Source organism: Nuphar pumila, chromosome 4 (assembly GCF_984573655.1).
Source record: "Nuphar pumila chromosome 4, dmNupPumi1.hap1.1, whole genome shotgun sequence".
NCBI lineage: Eukaryota > Viridiplantae > Streptophyta > Magnoliopsida > Nymphaeales > Nymphaeaceae > Nuphar > Nuphar pumila.
Genome location: NC_143252.1, coordinates 114,295,606 through 114,309,091, shown reverse-complemented (window position 1 = coordinate 114,309,091; position 13,486 = coordinate 114,295,606). Strand labels below are relative to the sequence as shown.

The 13,486-nt window shown below is 36.6% G+C and overlaps 1 protein-coding gene across 1 annotated transcript; it reads right to left on the bottom strand.

The window, feature by feature from the left end:
* Positions 1-254: 254 nt before the first annotated feature.
* Positions 255-3,889, bottom strand: LOC149840675 (uncharacterized). Its single transcript, XM_090003250.1, has 2 exons — positions 2,924-3,889; positions 255-543 (listed from the first exon to the last, which is right to left on the bottom strand). The coding sequence occupies exons 1-2, from the start codon at positions 3,872-3,874 to the stop codon at positions 460-462; spliced, it is 1,035 nt and encodes a 344-aa protein (XP_089859376.1). The 5' UTR covers positions 3,875-3,889; the 3' UTR covers positions 255-459.
* Positions 3,890-13,486: the final 9,597 nt, after the last annotated feature.

The window sequence follows — 13,486 nt, the reverse complement described above, 5'->3', positions numbered from 1 at the left end:
GTTGTAAAATATAAAATTAAATTGAAAATACTCTTTGAAATGGCCCAATTCGGTTCGTTTCAGACCCGATTTTATTGTTTTTAAGAAAAACCTATTCCCTTAGCATGTCCAAACCTCCCAAGCTGGGGGTGCTTAAAACAAGTAGCAAATTGTAGAGAACTTCACAATTCAGATCCAAAACAGGTAATGGAAAGCATTATCAAAATCACAACTAGTGCAAAAGGAGAAAAGAAAAAGCATAAATAGTAAAGAGATTATAATAAAGAAAGTTTTATACTGCCATGCACGATACTGCAATGTTTTAGGAATTTATTCACATACAGCACGCCAGTTTTGCAAACCATATAAAGATAGAAACAAGTCCACAGAAAGACACCATGAAAACAACAGGGTTTCATGAAACCCTGCATTTATTAAAACATCATTCTGCATATTGATAGTAATTGAAACATGGTGGACTCAATCATCATCATGCCTGTGGTGGTGGTGGCGATGGTGGCGCTTCTTTTCATCGTCATCATCATCATTATCACCATCATGTCGCTGTAAAATAACCCAATCAGAAACATGAAATGTTTAACTGTAAAGCCCCAAAAGAACAAAAAAGCAAGCACAGAAAACTTGGAAGATTGTGTGTTTGATAATGTCTCGTAACACACACACAACAACAACAACAGTTAACCAAAAAGCCCAAAAGTCTAATGAAATGATCCGAGAAGTCAGACCAAGCATTGCATTCAGAATATGTGAGAGTTAACGTTACAAAAAGAAGAATTGAAATAACTGTGTAAACGACCAGATCAAGCTGCATTGTGCCATTCTGCCTGACCTTAGATACATATTGAACCCGTTTGGGAGTCTGCAGTGTGTTGCACACACAGATGCATACAAAAGAACACACTGATAGAATAAGTAGCAACATTGTAGGCACATTAATAGAGAAGTTAACTAGCTTTAATAAAGCATTAGACTGTGAGAGAAAAGCACATGTAGATGAACTGATACTAGGGAAAAATCTCTAAATAAATTTATGGATTTTCAATCAAGGTAGGTCATGGTCTCAGTAACTTTCCAGCATGATTATGCGGTTGATTGGTCTACATTCAGCCCTAGATGAACCAGTAGAAATGAGTAAACCCAGTTCTTCAATAACTTAGATGAAAAGGAGTCGATAGGATTTGTAACAGGTACAACTTACCCTACCACATTTATGGATCTGATCAAAATTCAAATAATCATTGACCTTTTCTAGGTTCATAAATGTTTAAGCGGGTAAACTACATAATCTACAATATTTATAAGAAAAGGCTTTGGTATGGGCATCTGCAGGTCAGACCTGAGCTACCGACAACTGACCACCATATGCATATAAGGTATTAAGGGGGGCAAAAATGGACCAGGTTCTGGTTGGACATGCAACCTAAAACCAGCAAATTGTTTATAGCTTCAGATCCTCAATAAAATATCCAAATGTGCACTTGAGAGGATTTGGATTTGATTAATCAGAATAGTTTCAGTTCAATATTGGTTTTGGATCAATATTTCATGTTGGAGCTATGTTCAGATTTAGATCAAATTCAATCTGTTAGCACATTTTAGATCCAGGCTTCTTTTACAAGATCCAGTATTACCATATATAATTTCAGTTCTGGACCCAGATTGGGGTCTACTACATGCATTTCAGATTTGGATTCATGCCAACCAAGATCTGTTCGGTATCCTATCTGTTTGCACCCCCTAGTCTGAAGTCAGTGAATTGACATGGTATGCTTACAAAGAAACAAAAATAAACTACATGAGTTCATGCATAAGCACCAAAAACTCACTGAAGGTCATCTTCAATATCCTCGAGAAGCCCAGTACCTGACACAGCTTTAGACAGCCATAACATATATATATATATATATATATATATATATATATATATATATATATAGAGAGAGAGAGAGAGAGAGAGAGAGAGAGAGTAATGGGTCGGTGCTAAACACATTTGGTGCTAAATAGGTTGTTCAGGCTTTTTTATTTTATTTTTAAATTCTGACCGTACAGATGTGATCTATGTACTTGATTTTATAGGGATCAACTCTTGAAGGGTTTGATTCCAACACATGGATGAGTTTTTATAAAGTTCAAAAAATCAACGGTCCAAAATCTTTGTAAATTTTCGAGGCTCCAAGCATCATTTTTTTCATTCAAAACACATGATCCAGGTGTGGATTCTCAGTAAATCGACCATGCCCAACACATTTATAGGGCCAGAACCGCATAAAAAGCACCGGAGAAGCTGAAAACCCATTTAGCATGCAGTTTAGCACCATATATATATATATATATATATAACTAGCAAAAAGAATAGCTTATGACTAATGAATTGACAAACTTATTTAACAAACAAAAGGACTCTCACATCCTGAATCTACAAGGGCCATATAGGTTGCTCCAAGATTTGGTTTGAAAATTAATTTGATACAATCACACCATAATACATGTAATCATCCAAAATGAATCCAATGAGGTCAAATGAACAAAGAGACTGTACCGACAGTAAACAAATCAGATGAAACATAATTAGTAAGAATCAGATCTCCATTATAACATGCATCTGTAAACGCTCATACATAATGTACTACTGCTGTCATCAAGTTAGAAATGACCCATACTAATTCGACCATTCAACGAAAGAAACAGCTTACAGATTAAAAAACAAAGCTAGCAAAATGGCAAACTTTGAAGTTTGAACAATCAACCTATTCCCATATACTCGAAAAAAAATGAAGTGAAAAAGGAAAAAAAACGAACTAACCAACAAAAAATTTTCCTATAAAACAAACGAAATAGAAACAAAAGTCACATACTCAATTAATAATCTGCGTCCAAACAGAGAAAACGAGGAAAAAATAGAATCGCGTCGTAATAAACTCACGTATTTGTGACGGCCGTATCCTTCTTCCTCTTGCTCAGCACGAGAGTAAGAAGGCTTCCGATACTCCTCTCCTCCCTCTGGCTGATAGCTGGGCCTCCCGCCGTACTCGCTTCTTCCATACCCAATCCCTCCCCCAACTTCGTGCTTACGACCATACCCTTCTTCCTCTTCCCCATGGCGTCTCGGCGGCGGCTTCACATAACCATACTCGCTCGCCTCCGGTTTCGGCTTCCCGTAACCAAACGCTTGTTCAGGTTGCTCGAACCCGTACCCAACCTCCACCTGCGGCGGCGGAGGCGCGCCGTATCCATAGGTCTCTTCTTCCGATCTCCCTCCGTAGCCAGATTCCGGCCGGAAACCGTACGCCGGATTCGGCTTCGTCCGTCCATAGTCCCCAAAACCTCCCTCCTGGTACGTCTCCTCGCCTTCATACGCCGGTTTGGGCTGGGGTCGACGACGATCGTAATCACCAAATCCCTCCTCAGCAGGTTGGAAGTCGTAATCGGGCTTCGGCTTCGCATAACCGGATCCCTCGTAGCCGTAGGGCTTCGGCTTCGGCTTCGGATAACCGGATCCCGCGTCCTCGTCGCCGTAGCCATAGCCAGAGGGCTTCGGCTTCGGCCTCGAATAACCCGATCTGTCGTCTTCGTTGCCTCCTCCCGAATAGGAATAGGGATCGGGAGCGGAATCAGAAGAAGGACGGTATTGGGGCCTCTGGTAGTCGATTCCATGATCGGAACCGTCATACTGATAAGGAGAGGGAGACGACGACGATCCGTACTTGAAGGCGGAAGAAGAACCACCATAGTTTGAGGAGGAGGTGGAGGAGATCGGGTAGCAGATCTCGTCGTCGGGAGGGAGGGGACGGCCGAAGGTGAGGGCTAAGTCGTACCCCCCACCGTAAGGGGTGGGATCGTACTCATCGAAATCGTCTCCCCCCGAGGAATACATTGCTTCTCTCTGTGTGCTGCTTCTTTTGCTTCAGGTCCCATGCTTATAAACGAAGAAGAAAGGTTGGGGGGCAATTTCGGTATTGTGGAGATGTGATGACCTTTAGTTAAAAGTTTTGAACAAGAGAGGTTGGCTTAGCGTGAGACATAAATAAGTTTTCTTCTCGCCCACTCATCATATTGATATGCGGTGAGATGAAAGTCGTCCTGACGAAAGGTTGCAAGAGATTCCGTTGTAAAGTAGGGGGTGTCAACTTGGTCGGGTTTGGTTTGAACCCAGGAACCAGACTTGGATCAGATTTTCGGGTATCTGGTTTGAATCCGGGTCTAATTGAATCCATTATAAAAAAACAATACCCGGACCTGATAATAACTACATGAACCAAACCAGAACCATACCAGGTAAAACCATATCTTTTATCATTTTTACATTGAAAAATTGCGGGTCTTAATCAGAACTCGAGTGAGATCGGGGTCTGGTATAAAATTTCATAAACTATACCAAGTCCATGAGCCTTAATAAGGTTTTTTTATTTATCACCATACACGGACCCTACAGGGTTTGGTTCGGGTGGGGTCTGGTTAAACAAGGCTCGTTGACTGCCATCATGTAGGGTAGAGATCGTGTGTGCCATAACTCGCCCGTGCCCCGAAATTAAAAAAAATGAATATGGGTTAGGAGCGGAAATTGGTTGGGATCAACTAGACCACAAGATCCATATTTGATACAAATGTTATCAAAATCAGTCTGGATCGACCTGAATTCACCAATTCAAATCGAGCTGGCAGCTTTTATTTTGGTTTTTACTCTAAGAAAACACCCCAAGATCATAGACTTAGTCACGCTGGCTTCTGCCCGTTGTACTTACGGTTGCTGTCTTGGCAACTTACATGAAAAAATGTTTGAATTGTTATTTTTTGTTTTTTAATAATTATGATTTGCTTTTTTTTTTTACTATGTTTTTTAAGTAGAATTTGATTGGCCACTAAGCCAACATTTATTATTTCTTTTTTAGATAAATTTGGCTGAATGGTTTTTATTTTTGGAGAATGGAATGATTTTTTGAATTTTTAGTTTTTTTTTTTAAATAGGCAGATTCAAAACGATTTGATTTGATTCAATTCAGGCTGATTTTTTAAATCTTTTTAAAAAATGATTCGGTTCAGAAACTGATTTTGTCAACATTGTTCGATTCATTAATATTATACATAAATATTAAAAGCTAAAGATTGACTTGAGTATTTAGAACCGGTTCGGGTTTACCTCATTGGTTCCTGGTTCCGATCAGTGTCTAGTAGATTACTTTTGGATTTTGGATCCTGATCACGATCCAAATATTGTCTGATTTTAACACTTGTTTGTGACCATTCTTATTGGATTTGGTAATGTCATTGAAAAAGCTCTCATTAAATATAACACAGCATGCCCTTAATGACGTTAAAGAGACGAATCAGGAGATCGGTTAACTGACCCAACAGGTGATCTACTGAATCATAAGATCCGGTCTATAAGTGGGGATTGATTTGCGCCACATTGGCTAGATCATGCACTACGTCATTTAGCTTAAGGCTGTCAATGGGTTGGGTTTGTATCGGTCCGACCTGAATTCTCAGGTGTGGGCATAAAAAGTGCGGACCCAAATAATATTCAAGTTGACCTGAACCCAACCCGGGCAATATGCAGGCCTGGTACCCAACCCGGGCAATATGCAAGCCTGTTTCCCAACCCGATCCAGCTTTTATATAATGGATAGCCAACCCAACCCAACCCAAGTGTTTTATGTATTTTAAGTAAAAGTAACCTTCTAAAATTATACGGATCCTGATTTGGGATTTCATTTTCATGACCCAGCAAAACCTGAACCTGAACCCAACACTTTGTTATTTGGGCGAGTTTGGGTACACCCTGATGGTCAGGAACCCGACCTGTTGATGGCCCATTTTAGCTGATCTGACACTCTCTTTAATAAGCACATAAACTGGTACGTTTAATAAGCCAGGTCCGATCATGTATCAATTACAAAGGGTGTGACCCAAATTTGGTCTTTATAGTATTGCTCTTGCTAAGGTCCGATCCAATGTCTAAGATGGGATAGTCCTTGAATATCCTGTGTAACTTGTGTGGTTAAAATCGATCTGAATCAACGATTCGGACCCAACTGGTTATTCTTCCAAATAATGGGGTCAATTCGGGCCCATTCAAAAATTGGCCAATTTTTAGGAGGGCATATCAGGTGCTATCACATTGCACACTTTGAGTGTGCCGCTGCACTCAGTTACCTTTCATCTATAGTTGACAGCCTATACTTAACTACCTGAAGATTCAGAGACTCAAAAATTTCATCAATTTTTTTTTTTTAAATACAAAGGAAATTATTTTTAAAATAAAAAATTTGTTCTGATCTTCGAATTCATCACAGATTGAAAACCAAATCACAATAATCATTTGACAAACATTTCATTCAATTGAATGAATAACAAAGTTTATACAAGCCAAAAACACAAAAACTCAAAGATCAAATTATCCTAATCTATACCAAAATTTATGGAGTCCTCGTATACTGTAGGATCTGTTTGTGCATCCTTGTGAACTTAAAATTTTTAATAAAAACAAGTAAAAGAACTTAATGACAAAATATGTACTAGAAGACATCTATCAGTATGTTATACCTCTCATATATGACATTACAATTTATATACATAAAACATATCTCCTTTATACGTTCTTTTGTAATAAATAGATATTCTTAATTATTTCATTTCACATAACAATCTTTCTAAGTGAACTGAATTTAAATACTTGTATTTAATTGAATGATGATAAAAAATTTCTTGCATCTTACAATTTCTTATGATTTATGTATATAACCAAAATAATTTAATCTAAATAATTAATAGAAAATTATTTATAAAATCAATTTAAGTAATTAATAAAACAGATAATTATGTATCTACATGCATATCCTATATGCATAAATCATATTACTATTTTTCAAATTAAATTGCTTCTGCATTAAATGTTATGCTAGCAAACATTTTACAAAATTAAATGATTATCTTGATTTGACACCCGAGACACCACTATCTTGGTATACTATGAGCATTCATACCTCCATAGGGTGTTTATTCACACATTTTATTTTATAATTTTACCTCAAGCTAATAGATACGTCGGTACCAGAGTCAATAAACCTTCGTCAATGATTTTCTTGATTGACTATAATCGCAGTGCAACTACTAAAAACACATACGCGATTAGACTACCAATTTTTTTAGTTGAGACTGAAAATTTCCCTATTTCACCATAGTGAGGAAAAAATCATTATCCTTTGGATTTATTGATCTTGTATTTTCATCCCCACAGTAATCCTGAATCTTGAATTTTCATCTTCACAGGAAAATTTATCTAGATGACTTGGTGTTGAGAATTACTCTTCACAGAAACTATTAAAAATTTTATGAGATTGGTGCTAACATCAATTCACATTTGACCGACTCATTCGTCCACCATTTCTCAATGTGATAAGCTTCAAAATTATTATTAGTGTAACTTTTCTTATCATTCTAAAAATATTTTCTCAATGCATGTCATTTTCAAAATAAATGCAGCATGCTCCAATTTTATAATAAGTTGCACTTTTGGGGTCAATACCTATAAAAAATTTTATGCTATGCAATATGCCTCAATATGTATTTTAAAAAATAACCTTATTTGTAATACGAATAGCATAAATTTATGATTGAATTTTACATTTACTTTATCACACATATGCATCACAATATGCATTTTAAATAATTTAAACATAAATGTATAAAAAATGATGCAATATTTGTATCAACACAATATATTATGCTTTTTCAATCACAAATGGATTTCAGATTGCATACTTCAAAGTATATCAGATTAAATTATAAAAATTAAATAATAATTCAAATAAATTCATATGAATCATTGTGAGATTTTTTTCTTCATTTTTAGGATTTTTTGAAATATTAGGAAGTACTTGCCCTATTTCAGATTATAGTTTCAAAAATTATTTTAAAATTTTTGGACAACACTTGCTCTATTTTTTAGCAATAATGCCTATGAATTTACTAAACTTTGATTAATATCTGTCATATTTACTTTAAAAAGGCAATTTCTTTAATTGAGATCAGATGACAACACCATGACATCGAAGATTGTACTTGAGAACTAGAAACAGAGAGGCAAAAAAAATATTTTCATCTATTCAACTAAGTGTATAGTTAGTTTTGAGGACGGTTTTTTTAAAAAGCAGAAATATAATAACTGTAATTTCCAAATATTAAATAAATTTATTATATAAAACCTATGAATCTTGAAACAGATCTGGACATGATCCAAAATCCAAAAGCTTGATTAAAATAATATTCGAATCTAGATCTTTTATTGAATTTGAATACTGATCTAAACCCATATCTAAAAATAAAATAGATCTCTCAACAGATCTGAATATTATTCAAATGAATATTTTTAGTAGATCTGGATATTTATTTGAATTCATATTTTAGGGGTATATTTGTAAATATTTAAATTGACCATGAAAAAATAGTAAACATTTTAGGTGCTTAAATAAAATACTAAAAAATATACTTAACTTTTAAAATTTATATAAAGAATTAATAAAAAAATTTATTAAAATAGAAAAATATCATACATCTACTAATGTTTGATAACCTCCTTTTCTGGAGGTGACACCCCCTAAGGCTATAAATACCCCGGGGTATGTTTCTCTAATAAAAAAATCAAAGCCTCTCTCCTCTCTCTAGCCTAATCTAGCTCCCTTTCTCCTAATTTTTGAACTCAGACCCTATTATTTCCCCAGTTTGTTTCTCAAGAAACCTTGGAGCCTTACCTGCCTAGCTAGGGTACCTCGTTTACGATTTGATAGTGGAACATTGTCTTTTTTAAGATAGATTTGAGACTCTACCATGGAAACACTGTTAAAATTTTCTCTTACCATTGGAGTTTTTGAGAAAGCACTACCCAAATTTCTAAAATAAGGTATTTATCTGTAAAACTCATTTTGGCTTTCGTATGAATTTATAAAATCTCATAACTCTTTTCTGAACTCTTAGAATTTCTTTTATAGATCAAAATACAGTAATTATGTTAAATTTTATGTCCAATTATACTCCTATATAGAGAAGGTTCTGTCAAAAAATTTAGAACAATTTTTTAAATTTTCATACTAAAACATGGGAGGTTATGTCAAAAATTTTAAAATAATTTTAAAAATTTTTCATACTAAAATAGGAATGTTTTTGTCAATATTTTCAAAATAATTTATGAATTTTTCAGTATTTTATTTAAGCACCTAAAATTTTTATTATTTTGCTCATAGTCAATTTAAATATTTACAAGTATGTCCTTAAAATATGAATTTGGATAAATATCTAGATTTTCTATAAATATTCATTTGGATAATATCTAGATCTGTTAAAAGATCGATTTTAATTTTGGATATGAGCTTGAATCAATATCCAGGTCTAGTAAAAGATTCAGATCCGAATGTTATTTAGATGGATTTCATTATGTCCAGATCTGGTTCAAGATCTATAAGTTTTAGATAATGAATTTATTTAATATTTATAGTTATTATACTATCAGTTGTAAGGCCCAACAGCAGATGGAGGGCAGTCAGGTGCTACAGCACACTTAAAGTATGCAATGTGATTGCAGCTGATCAGCCATCAATTTTTAATCTGATTGGAATAATTGGCCCGAATTGGACCAATTCTCTCTGAATCGATTCACCTACATATTTTCCTAAAAAACAATATTTATAAAAATAAAATTCAATAAAAAACTATGAAATGGATCACTTCAAAAAAGATCCAATTTGATTCATATGTTGAATGATTTTGTCATCTATCTTTTTGAAAACACGATTTTAACAACCTTATATATATCCGAGCTACTGTCAATAACCCCAGCTAAAGTTTCTTTCTTTTTTCTTTTGATGACCAAGGAAAACCCTCACTGAGAACCGGGTCACTTACTGGGCCCACCTCCCAGCAAGGTAAAACTCCCGGTTGAATAGGATCTGACACAATTGACCAGCCTTTGGTTGCTTTGTAGATACCTGGATCTTGTTGCTCAAGGTTGGATCCAGCGTGAGGCCCACACCAGATCCAAACCTCATGCAAACTAGGGATCCACCCAAATCCATGAATTTTCTTGCCGGGGAGGGGGATGGATGGTTGTGTTTGTGTCCGGAGATCTTAGGACCTCAGATCCATTTGATTGGTGATCGTCATCTTGTATCTGAGATCTGACACCAATCAAACACCCTAAAGGTTATTTTTACTGGATCAAAACGATCAGATCTGTCAAGTTTTGAGACTTCATTTGTTTCCTATATATGCCAGGCCAAGAGAAAACTCAATTGCCAACCCTACATTTGGCAGGCTTCTAGTTAGTAAAACCATTGACATCCTCTCTGCCTACTGAAGAGTACACCTAGCCTTATCCGTGTAGCAATGGACACCTCTTGTGGGTAGAGATGCACACGAGCCGGGTTCGAACCGAGCTTGGGCTGGTTCTGCTCAGCTCATGAAGAAAAACTGGCTGTTCAAGCTCGAGCCAAGCTTGAACAGCCTAGAGATCGAGCTGAACACATAAAAAAAAATTCAAAGTTTTTTTTTTTAATTTGTGTCAAAAGCACTTTTTCAAAGAATAGTGGTGGAATTTGAACCCATGCCACTTCAAAAAAAGACCAGACTTACTAAGCTAGCATTTCTTTTTGTGTTCAAGTAAAGAAAAATAATATACATATATAATCATTTTTTTATATATAACTATGTGAACCAAACTTAATCTGGTTTATTGAGCCCAACCGAGATGGACTAACTGTTCAAGCTCGGCTCGTTTATGTGTGTACTAAGCATAAACCTTTGTATTTTTCCAACGAGCTTGAACTGAGCTTAAATGGGTCGAGCCTGAGCTAGCTCGGCTCATTGTGCATCCCTACTTGTGGGTTTTGAACCGTGGCCATTCCATATTCAGTTTACTATGGTTGCCTGGACGGGAACGTGAAGCCCTTGTGGTCAAAGTTTTGAGGCTTTGATAAAATGCATTTTCGGAAGCAGATCAGGTCTCGCTCATGCTGACATCGTGGCCATCCGATTTGCATTTTTAGAAAGCTCAAAAGTCAACAAAACCACGTGGCATTCATCCAAAATGCAAACAGACGGCCACGATGTCCGCATGAGCAAAAACGCTCATTTTCAGCATCACCTGATCTGCTGCCGATCGGACTAAACCATATGTTCCCCAATCTCTGTCAACAAAATACGAGTACGACCAGACATGACACTATTTCATAGTTTTTTTTTTTTGGGGGGGGGGGGGGGGGGTGGTGGTGGGGGGGGGGGGGTGGAAAGGGTATGATACAGATTTTTTTAATTTTAATTAATAAAATTATATTTTTAATATGTTTTTTGAAAAAAAAATTATTGTTAAAAACTATTAAAAAGACTACTAAAATACATTAAGACTATGTCGGTACATGTCCAGGTCGTGTCTGATTCATCTTCCCTGGACATACTGTGACATGGTTCCTCACGTACAAAACATATTGCCACAACAAATTAGCAAAATATTTTTTTCCCTTTTTTTCTTCAACAGGCAAGATGGGGTTAGGCTTAAATCAAATCTGCAAAATACTTACTAATATTCAAAGACTTTTTCAAATTTTATGCAATGCCCTGTGATTCTTGGATTTTCTTAAGATCCTTTGATTGCAAATCACAATCATAACACTTTCTCAAGGTTGGTAAAACATGAGAAAAGTACAAGTTGTGATTGTGAATGACTGTTTTTGCCTTAAATCTTGTGAAAGTACCTTATGACCAACAATCACAGCTTTTACTTTCTTAGCTCTGACCAAAGGAAACATGCCCTTGGAGTGATACAATATGATAGAAGTGTGGTAAGAACCTGAGCATGTCTTCCACGCCAGAACTCATCAAATGCGGATAATGCAACAGGCATTATAGTGTTACACAAATAGAAACAAACTGGATTGAGCATGCAATTGCCTTGCCTGACTGGTACTCGCACCACCTCACTCGCCATCTTAAGTACAAGCACCAAATGCAAGCTGAATGACATCAGCTTTCGAAAAATGTTAATTAGCGACGGATAAATTCTATCTCAAAATCCATCGCTAATTAGTGATGCATTAGCGACGGAAATAATCCGTTGCTAATTAGCGATGGATGAGCAACAAAATTTATCCATCACTAATTCCATCACGAATTTGTGATGGATTTTGCAACGGAAAAATTCTTACGCTAATCCGTCACTAATTAGCGACCCGATCGCATAAGGCTGACCCCATCATCCTCTCCTTCGGCCAGACTTACGAGTGCAACTACGCCTACGCCTAGTTGTACTCCAGCCAGACCTGTTGCTGCTCTCTCAGCAATCTCATGGCTCTATGAGTTCCGGTATCGATCATGATCGCAACCCCTCACCCTCACCGATGATGACAATGAGGCTGAGAACACCCATCGGTAGGAGCTCTCGCTAGTCCTGACCGAGCTCCCTCCACCACCACAAAAACCTTCGCCTGCTTTGCCGATGCCTCGCGGGCCTCAGCACACCTGCGTCGCACCTCTGCGGCTGGCCATCGCTTCCCTCGTTACTGCAGATCGATAAGCAGCTCCCCACCGGGCACTTCTCCATCGATTCTAGCAAGACCACCGAGTTGGAGAGGTCCATTGGTGATGATTCGTCTTCATCTCTCAGCTCCACTCATTCCCTGAGGTCGTTGGTGACCTATTTCAGACCGTTGGTGTCTCCGGGATCCCATGGCGGATAGGCCAATTGCTCGATCCATGAGGCAGCAACGCGGGTTGAGACCAAAAACCCTAAACCCTAAACGGAAAAAGGAAAGAGCAAGGATTTTTTTTGAATTTTTATATTTTTTTTAATTTGCGATGGATTAGCAACGTATATTATCTGTCACTAATATCCATCACCAATTTAGCGACAGATTATGGATGAATATTTATCTATCGCAAAACCAAATTTAATGATGAACTCGCGATAGATCATGTCCATTGATTATCTATCGCAAATTAGCAACGAAAGTAGCGACAGATCAGTTCTGTCGCTAATTAGCGACCATGAATTTGTGATGGACTCTAACCGACGCTAATCCATTGCAAATCAATGGATTAGCATTGGATAGAGTCTGTCTCTAATTAACATTTTTCTTGTAGTGAAATTAGCTATTTTGCAATATTTGTTTGATTTAGACTAACTGAAGTTGTGTTAAGGAGGAAGGGATCTTCACATTACAAAAAATACTTTTAAAAGTGTTTCTGTGTAGGTTGAACTATAAACACTAAAACTAAAATCAGATTAATCAAAATTTTTGTTTGTAATATTTTATGATTGTGTTGGTGTAACTCAGAATTCTTTCTAAGAGGATCCATTGTCAGTATTTTGGTCATAACTTTGTCGTATAAAGCCAAAAAAAATTATGGTTTAGTTCATTGAAATGCTAATGAACACCCCGATAATCCTTATGTTTTACCATTTTCTAAATTTTTTATTTATCACTGTTGAAAAAGTCCCGAA